This window comes from Parambassis ranga, chromosome 2, assembly GCF_900634625.1.
Source record: "Parambassis ranga chromosome 2, fParRan2.1, whole genome shotgun sequence".
Taxonomy (NCBI): Eukaryota; Metazoa; Chordata; class Actinopteri; family Ambassidae; genus Parambassis; species Parambassis ranga.
The window spans coordinates 13,770,036-13,784,768 of record NC_041023.1 but is presented as its reverse complement, the minus strand read 5'-3'; the positions used below and the strand labels follow the sequence as shown (position 1 = coordinate 13,784,768).

The following is a 14,733-nucleotide window of genomic DNA, read 5'->3' as shown; positions in this document are numbered from 1 at the left end:
AAACTGTTATAATCGTAATCATATTTATTTATTTATTTATTTATTCAGAAGGTAAAATAGCAGGTTACGGGATCATCTGTTTATGTATCTATGAGCAAACAGGATGTATGCTATATACTATATAATGATTTACCTTCTATGTTTATCAGTCACTCGTGAACCTAATTAGAAGTTCTGCGGAAACGTCCTATCTTTCTTTCCATGATAACAGAAGCGTGAGCGCTCGCTCTCAGCCTGCCTGCTGTGTGACCCGCCCTGCATGTGGGCGGGGTGTAGACATCGGGTGAATGGTACGTGGAGGGGCGGGGATCTCTAAAAATTACTACATCCAGCCCTGCTGCCACCGCATCTTCTCAGTTTTCAAACAGATTGCAAACCGCCACGATATTTTAGGACGATTTTTCCTAACTCAGACCTTATCGGGGAAAACCAGTTTGATTTGTTGCTTTATTCCCCCTCTCGTTTTGTTTGTATTTTTATTGACAAACTCCACTAAGACAGCAGCTATTCTGCAATGGCAAAGGGAGAAGGAGGTGAACAATACTCCAACGCCAGTTTACTGAATAAACCGGCCGGCTCGGATGGAAGGAAGGTGAGTCCAGTAATAAATATATAAATATATGTGTTAGAACGATACATTTGAGGTCTCTTCTGTGATGTATAGCCTATAGGTTTTTGGATGAGCTGTGTGTGAGACATCGGAATGAATGGAGCACACCGGCAAAGTGCGTGATTCATTTTCAAGGACTGATAGGCTACGTAAGCCAACTTGGGCGCGAGGCGTTCATTGTGGTATTTCTGTTCACCACCAAACCAACATCACTAATCGAAAATGACGTTGAATGAATGGAACTGTCGATAGAAATGTTTAATTTAAACGAATGTGTTCATTTTCATTCAGCATAGCAACAGATTCCAGAGAGCGCTCTCCCTTTTCTCTGAACGCGAGCTAGTCACGTGACATTCCTAAGACCGTTTCAACGTCATCATTCTGGTTTAAGACGTGTATTATTATTATTGATATTATGTAAACAATTTGCTGATTTTCACACATACTCTGTTGGGGTCTCATTTTATTAATATGATGAAATTCATTAAATAAAATTGTAGAATTTTGTATTGGAAATTTCCCTCTGAACCAACGTGTAGCTTGATATTACTGAATACGGAATTCTGTGGCCATGTTGCGTTCAGGGGCTCGTAAAGATCCACTACTTCTAAAAAATATGTCATATATTGTATTTATAAGATAAACAGAGGGCAGTGTGTATAGGATATAGTCACTAGTGTGTGTCCTTCGGCTACATACAGAACACGACACAATGATTTGCATTATGGTAGCAAATTGAGGTGGAGAAAATTTGCATCAGCTTGCTGGTTGTAGCGTAAAGAAAGCACGTAATGGTTGAGTTATATCGTGCTGTTTAGTTTTTAATGCAACCCGTACGACTAAATTAACATTGATTTAGGAAGACATTTTATTCAAATGTGCCATTTAGATTGGATTTTAACGGAGAGTAAGAATATGTCCGATAACAGTAAACGCAACAGGAAGCGCCCACCATGGCGACGTGTCAGATGCAGAAGGATCAGACAGAGGATCATAAAAAAATCCAGTGTTTTTGACACTTTATTTGATTTCTTAAAAATTTCTTTAAAAAAATAACATCTTTAAATTTGCATACATTTCTGTTGCCTCTCATGCCTTTGACCTAAACATGCTTCTTATCAGATCACTGCAGTAATTACTGGTAGCACACTGATAGCAAATGTTGCATGCTTTGAAGTGGTGTTTAGGGTGGTTCTCATGTTTACAAGACACACACAGAGGTTTGACCTCCATTCATGTCAAATTTCAGTAGAGTTTCCTTTCCTTTTCCATGTATACAACACAAATGTATTATATCCTGGATTGCTTCAAAGCTGTGTAAAGACAGTAGTCACATTGTGACATTCTTGAATGACAGCAGGACGGAAGCGGTGTATTTTTAAAGCTAGGAGGGACAGAAACCTGTATAAAGTTATGCATACAGGTTGAAAAGGAGAACAAAATGGCAAGGTCAGGTTTGTTCCTCCATACAACCCTGCATTTACTACCATGGGGACATCAGTTAAAACACCAAATAGTCCAACAACTATTGTCTCAATAATTGCTTCTATCTGTTGATGGCTTTGGTTTTTCATTTCAGCATTTTGTCACCTAAACAAAGACAGAGTTGGGTGTAACAACCAGGCACAGGCTTGTTTATTAAGTCACACTAAAAAGAAGCCGTGTCCATTTTTCCCATGCATATCAGTGGCATGATCAAGCATAAATGCTAAACTGTATCAGCAGTTCAAGGTAATTTTCCTCATCTGATGATATGCAACGGGGTTAATGTCCATGTCCACATTCAGCAACAGTGCTGAAAACTTCTTTGACCAGGGCAGACCAGGCAGCACTGAATGCACGCTTTTGATTGGTCGGGAGGAGGGTGTGCGTTCATGTCTCTTTGGGCAATGCTGGTTAAACTGGCAATTCCTCTGTATACTAAGCCAGATCCAGCTGCTGCCAAGGTGCTGTCACCCTGGCTTTTGGTGGTGTCATGCCCTGGCACTAATCAGAGCATATTTGTGTTGCTATTAGAAGAGTTGCTTATGGTCTGCTTTCTGCGGAAATTTTTACTACAGTGGAGAAAATGCAGACGAATGAGCACTTGTTAGGAAACCAAGGGTTTCTTGTTTCCTCTGTGGCTGTCCCTGCCTTCTGCCAAATAACACTACACCATGGCTAGCGTCTTGCCTGCAGAACTCATAAGCTTTTAAGACTTCCATAGTAATTAAGAAATTAGGCCACATACCTTATGAGACCCTAAAAACACGTAGTAATCGGACTAACAAGACAGAAGTAAGACTGAAGATTAAATTATTCAGTCAGAATAATTTAAGCAGCCTATTTATAAGCAGAAGGAAATCCTAACTCACTGTCACCATCTTTGCTGTTAGATGTAAACTGCTGTAGTTGACATGGGATAATCAACCCCTCCTATAATTACAAGGGCTTGGCTCTTCCAAAGCTTTGCAGGCACCTGTAAAGTATTTTTTTATTTTAGCAGATCAGATGTTTCACTGTTTGGATTGATATATTTGACCCTGAATCTCTGTTCTTTTTTCCCCTCAGCATGAGCACAGGAACAGGTTGTCAGTCTGCAACAAGATCTGCTATGCCATTGGTGGAGCACCCTACCAGATCACAGGGTGTGCCCTGGGCTTCTTTCTGCAGATCTATCTTCTGGATGTAGCTCAGGTGAGAAGGTTGAGATTATTTGCAAACTTCATGTGCCCCTTTCAGAACATGGAGCTAAATGTAGCCCCCATGTTGTATTTAACCTCACTGGGAATGTAGGGAACATCCACAGCTGTCCTATATCTACTATTCTATAAATGTAATGATTTGTACATGATCATACCTGCCCTCAAGGCACCATCACAGTAGCAAGCACACAGCAAAAAGGGGGCGGGGGAGTTTCTAACACTGACCTACAACATGAAACTCCACTGTATCAAAAGGCTTACAGGGGCTTGATTCTGAAACTGTTTGGTGGGTGGGGTAGTACCATTGTACAACGAGAACGGGCTCCTTTTAATGGGCTGCGACACTAATCTGATGGTTAAGGCCAGGATGGCATGTAAGTCAAAGGCTTCCCAGGGTCCAGCTTTGTTCGGCTGCTAAGATTGTTGATTAAGAGTCTATTGGATGACACAGCATGGCGCGGATTGTACAGTCAGGAGTCGGGCATTCATCGAGCCTGGCTCCTCTGTACAGATGAACAGCAGACAGGCTGAGCTGCCAAGTGGCACGTTTACTGTTTGGCTTCTTGTTCATGGTTGCCCTTTCTGGCCTTAGCAATACGTTTTACTCTGCTATTATAAACTGTACAAGCCAGCTTCCTCGTGACATCAAGCATGCATAACTGTGTTTGTACTGTCATCGAATATTCAAATGTTTGTGACTTCTGTTTTCCCAGCTGGATCCCTTTTATGCCTCTATCGTCCTGTTTGTCGGCCGGGCCTGGGACGCCATAACAGACCCCACCATCGGCTTCTTGGTCTCTCGGAGCCCATGGACACGTTTTGGACGTATGCTGCCCTGGTATGTCTTCCTCCTTGCTATGTATCTCCGCAACTTTATCTCCTCTAGCTCTCTGTCTTTTTCTTTGCTGGTGAGGTCTAATATAATTCAAGCGCTTTTCACATGATCTTGTAATACCAAATTGGGGGTTCCTATCAGTCTGAGTGACATAGTGGTGGTTTCCTAACCAAACACTGGGCATGTGTCAGTGTTTAGGGGTGGGGTTTAGTGGCCTGACTGCATTTGAAAATCGAACGTCACCTCCCACGAAGGGTTACCGTGGGTCATGCTGATGCAATTACTGCCCTGTACCATTCAGTTAGCGTCTCTCTCTCTCTCTCTCTCTCTCTCTCTCGCACACACAAACACATCACCACAAACACACACACACACACACACCCATATTTAAATGTATACAAAATTAATCTACTCAAATGTGTGCCCTGTTAAAATGGTCTAGAGTGCAACAACAAAGTCACACTAAATTTTGTTAAATAAACATGGAGGATGTGTTGCAGGTGCCACTTCTGCATGGTTCCCACACTGTGGCCTTTGGCACAGCACTGACAAATGTAACTCCTGCCTGCTACAAACATTGCCCCCCAAAACCGATTGACACCTATTACTTAAATCTGCATTTAGCTTTGTCTTTATGTGGCAGCCAGGCTGAGGGAGTGGGAGGCCTGTGGTGCTGCAGGCCATTTTCAAAGGCTACTGACCCTTTTCTTTTTAGATCCCTTACCCCTCCCCCATACAAGTCCATCTCTGCATCCTATATATCATACACTTATAAGTCTGTTTATTCAAATTTCCCGATTTTTGCAATGATGGTGTCTACTTTGTGGAGAAACGGCTGACCTTAGAGGGTTAGAATTCACACTGTTATGTGATAGACAGGTGGTGTAGGGTGTCACCAGAGGTGGGAGATCTACAGGGTGCCACTCTCCTGTCAGCACAGAAGATGTTTTAGAGCTACTGTCCCTATAGTACATGCTGTACCTCATAGCAGGATTAGACCCTTGAAAGCGTGACAAATGGAGGCAGTCTCGGAGGGGGTCTCAGCATTTTTATAATAAGTACCAAAGGGAGTGGCAGTATGTTTACTCCAGTGCCTGCTTGATTGATTAACAGGGATACAAATGGGAGGTAACAGTCCTGTGTGGTTTTCTCTCTGTGCATACACTTGCATAATTAATTTATAGCGCAGAGGACTTGTCAACATAATCTGGTGGTGGTTAGCAGTTTCTGAGAATGAAGGAAATGCGCATATGTGGTTTTTGCATGTCATACATTTTCAATTGGGCCATTTTTTTTTTACAAAGCTTGACTTGGATCAGTTTTATTACTATAAATTGGATTAACAAGCTAAGGTAGTGGTTTTGTACACCATTATTAAAAATTAGGCAGGATTGTCATAAGGGAGGTCTTTCTCCACCATTTGTTGCCGGGAGAAGGGGCGTGGGACAAGAGTAGAGGATTAAGGAATGATTGGTATGTTCCGTCACATTACAGTCCGCTCACTCGTAAAGATGCAAGCACTTGAGTGTGGTGCAGGAAAGCAGAGAGTAAGCAAGGGAAACGGCGGTCAGAGCCGCGCTATCTTAAAAGCTCTGTTTTTGGGTTGTGGGGGAGGGTGACTCAAGGCAAGCTAGCTTCTCATTGGTTTAACTCGCAACACACCACCCATCCTGGCCAATGGTCTCTCAGCTCTGGGTGAGACGGGCTTTTAAAGAGTGAATGAGAAATCACAGGGTTACTGCAGTTCAAGTTGCAAATGCATTTCACTGATACTAGAGAGACAGTTACTGTTATGTCCTAAGTGCTAAACATAAATTTGTGTGTTTCTTTATTTTTTTTCTAACCACTTGATTCCTTAATTTAACGAATGATCTTTGTTCTGTTGATACCTCAAAACTGTTGCTGACTTATTTCAGTACAGCTGTGCAGTCATCCAGTCCAGCAACATCTGCCAAAAACAAATATTTTACTAGTTTAAAAAAAAAAGTTTTTACAGTTAATAGATGCCTGACTGAAAGCTGACACCTGCTATCATTAACTTGGGGAGATATTGTCACTCCCCAGGAGTCAGCAGAGCTATTTTAGAGTGCATATGATTCCAGGAGGTAGATGAGGTCAGCAGCCCACTCAAATGGTGCAAGTGTTAGCTTAGCCCTGCAATCACTGACGGGCATTTTCACTGCCTTTCACTGCCGAATAATCCGCCATAATTACCGATCGTTTAACAGAGCACACAACACATTCCTGTGTGTACTGTCCTCTCTTGATAAAATCTGATCTGTTATAACTTGCCATCCATCCCTGCTCACTCCCACAGTGACTTCACACACAGTGTACGGTTAATTACATCACATGGACGAGAGAGCAGGCTCAATGCTGCTCCTGCTGACAATTCTCTCCTTAAAGCACATACTGATGTGTGATTATTAATCAGTTTTAAGTTGATTAGCAGTGTGTCTGAAGTAAAGCACTTTAGATATCAGCCAGCACAATGGGGGAGACATTCAGTCACTGTATTTATATACAACAGTTAGATGCTTTCATACAGAGCATTGCGATAACTTCACATCCTGCCTGTCTGATAAGACTTTCCCAAATGGAATAAATGGTCGAGCAGGATGCAACGAACTGCTTACTGTTCCACAAGCCAGACAATTTTTTTTTCTTCTAGAGCTGCACTCGCCTCTTACTGGATGCAGTCGATCTGACCATAGGAAGAACGCAAATGCAACAAGGAAGTGACCAAGGGGATTCCATTCCACAGGATGATTTGAATTTACAGGATGTTACTCACAGTACATTGTACAATCACGTCACTGCCTGTCATTCATGTAAGAGGAGGTGTTGAAGTTTTGTTTGGCAACATTCCCCAGTCTGCTCAGATCAGGCCATACTTGTAGCTCAACCTGTTTCTTGCATGTGAGCATCAGGAACACAGTGTCCTCATTATTGGTAATCACTGTGAACTGGTAAACACTACTTAGGGAAAAGTTGTCACAAGCTGAATGAAAGACCCTCTCATATAGCCACAAGTTGTTATGCAATGAGGCCCCGTATCTTTAGAAAGATGGGTGTTTGTTGACGGTGTGAGTGTCTTTACGCTTCATTAGAATCACGTTTTTTGTCCACTAATGTTTTTGTTGTTGTTTTCTCCCTTTTCCCCTTCTCTTCCTCTCCCTTCGCCCATCCTGTCCATCTGTAGGATCCTGTTCTCAACCCCTCTGGCTGTGCTTTCCTATTTCCTCATATGGTACGTCCCTCCCTTCGAGAATACGAAAGTCATCTGGTATCTATTCTTCTACTGCCTCTTCCAGACGCTCCAAACTGTGAGTACCACACTTGTGTGCACAATAACACTCCCATGTTCCCTTCATGCAACACAGAGTCACAGTCACACACCCTCACTGCATTTATATGAGTCATACAAGTATCAGGTCAACCTTAATTGTAATTCAAGTTTATACAAGGATTTGATCATCCCATAGTGTGGCAAAGCATTTTGTCAGGAGATCCTTTTAATATTTTAAAGCCAGGAGCTTAGCCTAGCTAAGCATACAGCTTTCTACATAAAGGCCTGAGAGTGTGACTGATGCTTTCATCTGAATCTGAAAGTATTCCACAACGTTGGTCTTTGTTTTAATATTGTCTTCACTCTTTCATCACTATCAGTGCTTCCATGTGCCATATTCGGCCCTCACCATGTTCATCAGCTCTGAGCAGAAAGAGAGGGACTCTGCCACTGCATATAGTGAGTATCATGGTATTTAAAATATTATAAAATAATCTCCTGCTAGAAAAGACATCACCCTTTCACTCTGTTTCCTCATCAGGGATGACCGTGGAGGTTTTAGGCACTCTGCTCGGTACTGCCATCCAGGGGCAGATTGTTGGAATGGCGAATGCTCCTTGTCTTCCAGGACCTGGTGACATTGTGGCAGACCTCAGCAACTCCTCCATGTCTCTAGGACTGAATGAGTCAGGACACGTTATTTCCCTAGAGCACACGGTAAACACATTTATGGATTAGGCATGGGTTCGACAAAAAATGATAATAATAGCTTCTCCCTTATATGAGGCAGAAAATTAAACTTTTCCAAATGTTGTCCTTTTCTCTATTTATCAGAGAGTGGCCTACATGATTGCATCTGGTGTCATCTGCTTGACCTACATCCTTTGTGCTGTTATCCTATTCTTCGGTGTGCGAGAGAAAAAAGGTAATGTCTCACGAAAAAAATCTAAAAGTCTTTTGTTACTCTAGTCTAGCTGTTATAGACATTTCTCTTCTAGACCAATGAGGATGCACAGTGACAGCCGCATGCTATGGTGTGACTATGGGCTGACAAGTCTTGTGACCAGTGATGGGAATAATAAAATGTGTTTGTCAAGGGAGCAGAACCTAATTAAAAATGAAAACTAGTGAAATGTATTGAAGCAGATGTAATTTGTTCATTTTTTGTCTTTTCTCTCTAGAGTCTTGTCGTCTCAGGTCGGAGCCTATGTCCTTCTTCCAAGGGATTAGGCTGGTGATGGGGCATGGGCCGTACGCCAAGCTGGTCATGGTCTTCCTCTTTACTTCACTGGGTTTTATGGTGCGTATAGAGCTACACACAATCTCTCCTAGTCGCTGTGTGCCATTGGCAGTTGGTGTCAGCCAGAATGCATATGGTCTGTTGGCCTGAGTTTTTGTTTGCTTTAGTAAACCTTGACTCTGGGTTCTATTCTGCAGCTCCTGGAGGGAAACTTTGCTCTGTTCTGCAGCTCCACACTGGGCTTCAGAAATGACTTCCAGAACATTCTGCTGGTCATCATGGTGAGCACACACACACACACAGGTGGTGTTTCCAGACAGATACTCACTGTAGGTGCACAGTTCCCATAGGGATGACCGTGTTTCACTCGGCATATGAAACCCCTTTGTGTGGAGTAAGTTATGCCTTTTGCTTACAGACAAATGCCTTCCCTCCCAAGGCGAATGCATAAATTGTCTTCAATTACAAGACCGCTCTGTACTTGGTTATAAAGCAAGTCTCCTGGCCGACTTTTTCATAATGTCTGTCCTCTGACTGCTAAATCTGAATGCCATCCCATTCCCACCGACGGTACAGGAGCAACAATTAGGTTCTCTGTTCACGCCATGGCCCCCCTTTTGATTTAAACCTGTATGGAGAAAAGCTTAAAGAATCACTCTGCATTAGATCCTGACAGTTATTAAACCTAATTAATCCAGAAATGTGCCAAGCTCTCACACAATACTGTAAAAAGGGCTGAGAACGTACAGGTTAGTGAGTTTGAAAAGATTACCTGCTTTGAGCCTTTACTTTATGGAGAGGATTATGGAGGCAAGGCAGTGACCTTTGACTAAAGTAGGCTACATTTATTTAGTGAATTGATTTTTGAAGAAACTGACGCTTTTTTTTCATTTTCTCATAACTCGGCACTAATCCTCTAAGATTTTGATGAGATGTAGGACTAAGACAATCTTATTAGATGAACTCTCACTAATAGCCATCATGGGCTTGTACCAAATCGGTTGTCAGTCACAAGATTAAAAAAAAAACAGTGAAGAAAGGAAATGTGATGAAACTTGTGATAGGAGCAGGATGTTCATCAAATAGCAACATACAATACGGACCTTGTGTGATGCACATTGCAGGGAGCATGCTCTACAGAGCATTGTTCTGCAGCTTTAATGCACTGCAACTCATTTCCATGAGCTGATGGGATAGGCAGAGGTAGTGGAGTAATATTTCACAGAGTACACTAAAGGCATTGTGTACAAAACCTGCTTTATGAGGTCTGTGTATATGATAAGACTTTATGATGCGATAATGATGTTTTGATCATTGAGTTGAAGGTTGATAAGGCTCATGGTGCACAGAGGTTCATTCATTTCACATGCACACACACTGCTCTGAAATCTTAAAGTTAAAATGCATGCTTACTCAATACGAAAACAACTTAAAATCACTTTGAAAGCCACAGAACAGTGTGTGGGCAGTTTCCTGTTTAACATTTCACTCATATCCATAAGAAAAGGTGGGAAAATACTGCTGCACAATGGCTTCTTTTTACCTTAGTCAAACATTTGGGTCAGAGGCTACCTCTCTGTAGAGCCCGGCAAAAAAACCTTAGTGGAATTCTGCATTACATTAAGCTCAAATTTGTTTTGGGAAGAGCTGGAGAGGCCATACTGTTTTTCACACCGCTGCTGTGTTTGGCAGACATGAGAGGTCAAATGTGCTTCTGCATCAGCACACTTAGAGTCCTGTCAGTCAGACAGAAGCATTTAGGGAATGTGTCTCCTGTTATGTAACAGAGATGGTTCTCTGTTGATCTTTTTAACCTCTAATAAAGCACTTTTTGTTGGATTTACAGGAACATATTTGAATTTTGGCAGTTTGTTGTGTTATGCTGACTTGTGTTTTAAATGTTTCCTTTCTTTCCCACAGCTCTCTGCTACCCTGGCCATCCCCTTCTGGCAGTGGTTCCTGACTCGCTTCGGGAAAAAGACAGCAGTTTATGCTGGCTCCTTGGTAAAGGCCACAGTCATGTCCACATATGTGAAAGGAATAATAGGTGAATTGAGGAAGCAATCTTTAATTGTGTTTTCTATTTTTTTCCAGTCTGTGGTCCCCTTCATGGTCCTGGTGGTGTGCATGAAGAGTAACCTGGCTGTCACTTACTTTGTCTCCTTCTTCTCCGGGGTTGGAGTGGCTTCAGCCTTCCTCTTGCCATGGTAAGACGCTTGCTGCTTCATTTTTGTTGTCTTTTTTTCAGCAACACACAAGTAACTCTGACTTTCTGTGTCTTTTAGGTCTATGCTGCCCGACGTTGTTGACGATTTCCAAGTGCAGAACCCTGAATCCACCGGCCACGAGGCTCTGTTTTACTCCTTCTACGTCTTTTTCACCAAGTTTGCCTCTGGAGTCTCTCTGGGAATCTCCACTCTCAGTTTAGAGTAAGAACTCACACAAGCACAAACACAAATTTGTCCATTTTAATCCCATATACTAGGTCAATACATTAAAAGGAATAATCCAAAAAAGGCACCCAAATCCTACATCAAAGCAGGAATTTCTTTCACGTTTATTAGATTAAGTACAGTAAGCCTGTGTGTGTCACATGACTGACTACAGCCCCGTTAGCCTTTGATCTGTGATTCATCAGCAACTTTTTCTTCACACCAACATCTCCCATGTACTAATGGGTGACTTTAGTAGATGTACTTAATATATGTCACTCCTCAAATATATATAATTTAAATTGTTTTAATTATGTCCTTTTTTTTTTAGCTTTGCAGGCTACATCAGTAGAGGCTGTACTCAACCGTCGGAAGTGGATTTAACGTTGAAATTGCTGGTTTCAGCTGCCCCCATAGCTCTCATCCTGATTGGCCTATGCATATTGTACTCATATCCGATCAATGAGGAGAGGAGGCAAGGCAACCGCAAGCTGCTCCAGGAGCAGAGGTGAGGCAGCCAAAGGCTCAAACACTTCACTGTATCTGTGGAGCAAAACTGTAACTCAAGTGTCTTGTTTTTCTTCCAGGGACAATGAGGCAGATTCAGAAACAGACTCAACAGAGCTTGCCAACATTGTGTAGCACATTTAGGCGGACACACGGACCAATCGGGTGATCGACAAGCAATTTTGCACTGGGCGGGAGCAACAGACCTGGCCCCCGTCGGATCATACTGACACTGCCTTGTGCTGCTGCTGTTCCATGTATAAGAACTGAAAAGTGTCAACGCTTCAGCCAAGCTGAGGTCTTTCTACAGACAAAAAACAACCTATCCTCATGATTTTCTCCTGCCACGACACTTGCTCCTATCTTTTGTTCGTTTAGATCAAAAGCCTTACTCTTTGTACTACTTCTGAGCACTGTGGAGGGATCTGTTTTTAAGGGTTGGTCTTGTTCTTAGCTGACTTTGCACAAAAACTTTGGGAACATGTTATTGGTGCTTCTCGCTGGAGCTGAGCAGTTTAGAACATCGAGCATTTATGACCTTGGACACTGCGCAGAACACAGCTCTTTTTGTGTAAACATTGTGAGAAACCGCCTTAATTTCTGCTCCAAATTTGGGTGTAAAATCCACCCGCCCAAAAAATAGAGCGTCAGTCACTTGTTCTTGAATGATTGACTTGGTGTGTATCTAAAAGTATTTGTGTATTTACAATTTCTCCTGATAGTTTACAGAAACCAGTCTGCCAGTCTGTTTCCATCTCATTCCCCATACCTTTTTTCTTTTTGTTTGGAAGAAGCCGTAAAAATGTGATTTTGGAACTAAACCAAACTGTGCCCATAAGGGCTTTTTAAGGGCTTTTTTAGGGCACAAACATACTGAAACCACTACAGCAGTAAAAGCAGTTAATTTGCACACATAACTGCAATATTTACATTACATTTACATGACAGCTACTGAAGACATGAAATGCTCATTTTCTCTAAAATGCTTTCATTTTCCTTAATACTGACTACAACTGGTACTAATTTAGTGATATCATTATTTAAATATTTATTAGTTTTAATTTTACTGTGTGCCAGAAAAGTCATGCTTCTTGCAGTATTTAAATCTATTTAAAGCCTGTAGGGTTGTTCCATCTGAGATTGAAATTTCAAAGTGAGTAAAAAAAGAGGTGGGAGTCAGATTTTAAAACATTCGTGTGACTTTTTATTGCATGTTGCCATCGCTACTGTCTTTGATCTGTATGCGTTTCAAACAAAGGGAAGAAGCACATAATTGAGCGAAAAAAATAAGTATGAAAGATGGAGAAGTGAAGTTGATGTTGGGTGTTTTTGTCAATATTTAATTTCTTATGTAAAAAATATGTATATGTGTGTTTATTGAAGAAACAACCAGGATTCTTTGTGATCATCTCAATCCCTGTAATGAAAATGAGGATTGACATATTTCATATCTGTTGATATGGAAATGTGTACATGCAGTGTCATATGTTATACATACTGTTACATCTTCCTCATATCCTTAGTAGAGGATACGGTACCTGCCAACATTGTGCCATTTTCTCTTACTAACCCTGTAATAATTGTACATCCTGTAAATTTCTTCCAGTTTTAGTTTTTTTTGTCTGTGTCTTTTATGAATTTGACAGTGAACTTCTCTCATGACTCTGAGGCTGTCGCCAAATGTGTGAGCTTTAATGCCAGATGAACACACAGTAGCCTTGTGTACATGCTTCCTGTGCATATGTATATAGTGTATATGTAAACCTGTAAATATCTTTGATATTTGTGGCTGCAAGTGAAATGAACTTATGTACACTGTACTGTAGTTATTTAAGAAAAAATACTGCAATGGTAAAATATGTTAATAAATACTAATTGATAACTGTACTGTGAACGAGTTGTCAACTGTTGTCTTTTAAACATATAAATTAACCTTGAACTTGAAGGATATTTTTTAGAGTGCCAGTAATCTTTAATATAATATTTTAACAAAGGTGGAAGTTAATAATGAAGAAAATCTTTTTTTCCAACGTTTGAGTAATACACATGGAATACTATTTACAGTAGACTACTGCCACCTAGTGTTGGTGTCTTAATAAATATCTACAAACAAAAAGTAAACGTATGCTGCAACTCAACAATCATTTTACAACAAGTATGACTTTAAAATGTTAGGTCATGTGTTGTTTTTATACACTGTTAGACCTTTTCCCCTATTTTTATTATATTATCAGGTTTTCCTAATATTTTCGAATACTTTTATTTTGAAAGGTGAACTTCTTACCCGGAAGTGCCCCAATGTTATCAACGTTACCTTTATGGTAGCTCTCTACCCATAGCGGGTACAAAGGACTGTAGTTTCACTGCTAAATTCTCCACGAGACGTGCTTCATGTTTGTCGAGGTTTTAGCAACATCGACGACACCCGGACAAACACACACTGTAAACAAGCAACGCCAAGACTCACTTTTATCTGCCTCACGGACTTTTAAACTCTGTTTGTGTTCGTTCCTAAGCTAACATGGCCGCTAACCCACCAGGCTTTCCAAACAAGACCCGAGTGGCTATCCTGGCAGAGCTGGACAAGGAGAAGAGGCGGCTGATGCAAAGTCAGTCCATGAACAGCCCCGGAGCTAACATCCCCCTTTCGTCCAGACCCAGCCTGAAGGAGGTGAGGGACAGCGCGGAGCAGCAGCACATCGCCGCCCAGCAGAAGGCCGCCCTCCAGCACGCACACGTGCACTCCTCTGGGTTCTTCATCACTCAGGACTCCTCGTTTGGGAACCTCATTCTCCCCGTTCTGCCCCGGCTGGAGCCAGACTTTTGACTTTGAATATGGACTCAAATATGGATCCTGATTTCGACCCCAACAAGGGTGGAGAACTATTTACAATCTTGAATCTGCTGCCTTTTACTCTGTTGTATGTGATTTTATCAAGTATATTGTGAAGATCATCACAAAGCGAGCTATATACAATAAAATATGACATTTTCCTTATCGCCAGACATAAACTAGTTCTGTTATTATTTTATACATTTTGTTATTATATAAATATTGTATGTGATTGTTGTTACAGCGCAGGCAGGTTGGGCAGTCATAAAACACCTACTACACATAATGCAAAGGGATTATTTA

At 41.5% G+C, this 14,733-nt stretch overlaps 2 protein-coding genes across 3 annotated transcripts; both read left to right on the top strand.

Annotated features, from left to right (window-relative positions):
• The first annotated feature begins 335 nt into the window (after positions 1 to 335).
• mfsd2ab (MFSD2 lysolipid transporter A, lysophospholipid b) lies at positions 336 to 13,491 on the top strand. Of its 2 annotated transcripts, none has more exons than XM_028399967.1 (14): positions 336 to 592; positions 3,161 to 3,286; positions 4,008 to 4,132; positions 7,332 to 7,455; positions 7,799 to 7,877; positions 7,960 to 8,135; positions 8,253 to 8,343; positions 8,600 to 8,718; positions 8,856 to 8,939; positions 10,579 to 10,662; positions 10,753 to 10,865; positions 10,944 to 11,087; positions 11,422 to 11,598; positions 11,678 to 13,491. In XM_028399967.1, the coding sequence occupies exons 1-14, from the start codon at positions 515 to 517 to the stop codon at positions 11,730 to 11,732; spliced, it is 1,575 nt and encodes a 524-aa protein (XP_028255768.1). In that variant the 5' UTR covers positions 336 to 514; the 3' UTR covers positions 11,733 to 13,491. The 2 variants fall into 2 exon arrangements, with proteins under 2 accessions (XP_028255768.1, XP_028255767.1); XM_028399966.1 differs by having other exon boundaries at positions 336 to 601.
• A 393-nt stretch (positions 13,492 to 13,884) lies between these two features.
• Positions 13,885 to 14,603, top strand: inip (ints3 and nabp interacting protein). Its single transcript, XM_028399968.1, has 2 exons — positions 13,885 to 14,039; positions 14,114 to 14,603. The coding sequence occupies exon 2, from the start codon at positions 14,119 to 14,121 to the stop codon at positions 14,422 to 14,424; it is 306 nt and encodes a 101-aa protein (XP_028255769.1). The 5' UTR covers positions 13,885 to 14,039; positions 14,114 to 14,118; the 3' UTR covers positions 14,425 to 14,603.
• The last annotated feature ends 130 nt before the right edge of the window (positions 14,604 to 14,733 follow it).

What these genes read in the sequence shown, in the direction of transcription:
- mfsd2ab (XM_028399966.1), top strand. Translation starts at nt 515, where the DNA reads ATGGCAAAGGGAGAAGGAGGTGAACAATACTCCAACGCCAGTTTACTG. An exon ending in ATGGAAGGAAGGTGAGTCCA is followed by an intron (nt 602 to 3,160) that starts GTAATAAATATA and finishes TTTTCCCCTCAG; the next exon opens with CATGAGCACAGGAACAGGTT. An exon ending in ACATTCTGCTGGTCATCATG is followed by an intron (nt 8,940 to 10,578) that starts GTGAGCACACAC and finishes TCTTTCCCACAG; the next exon opens with CTCTCTGCTACCCTGGCCAT.
- inip (XM_028399968.1), top strand. Translation starts at nt 14,119, where the DNA reads ATGGCCGCTAACCCACCAGGCTTTCCAAACAAGACCCGAGTGGCTATC.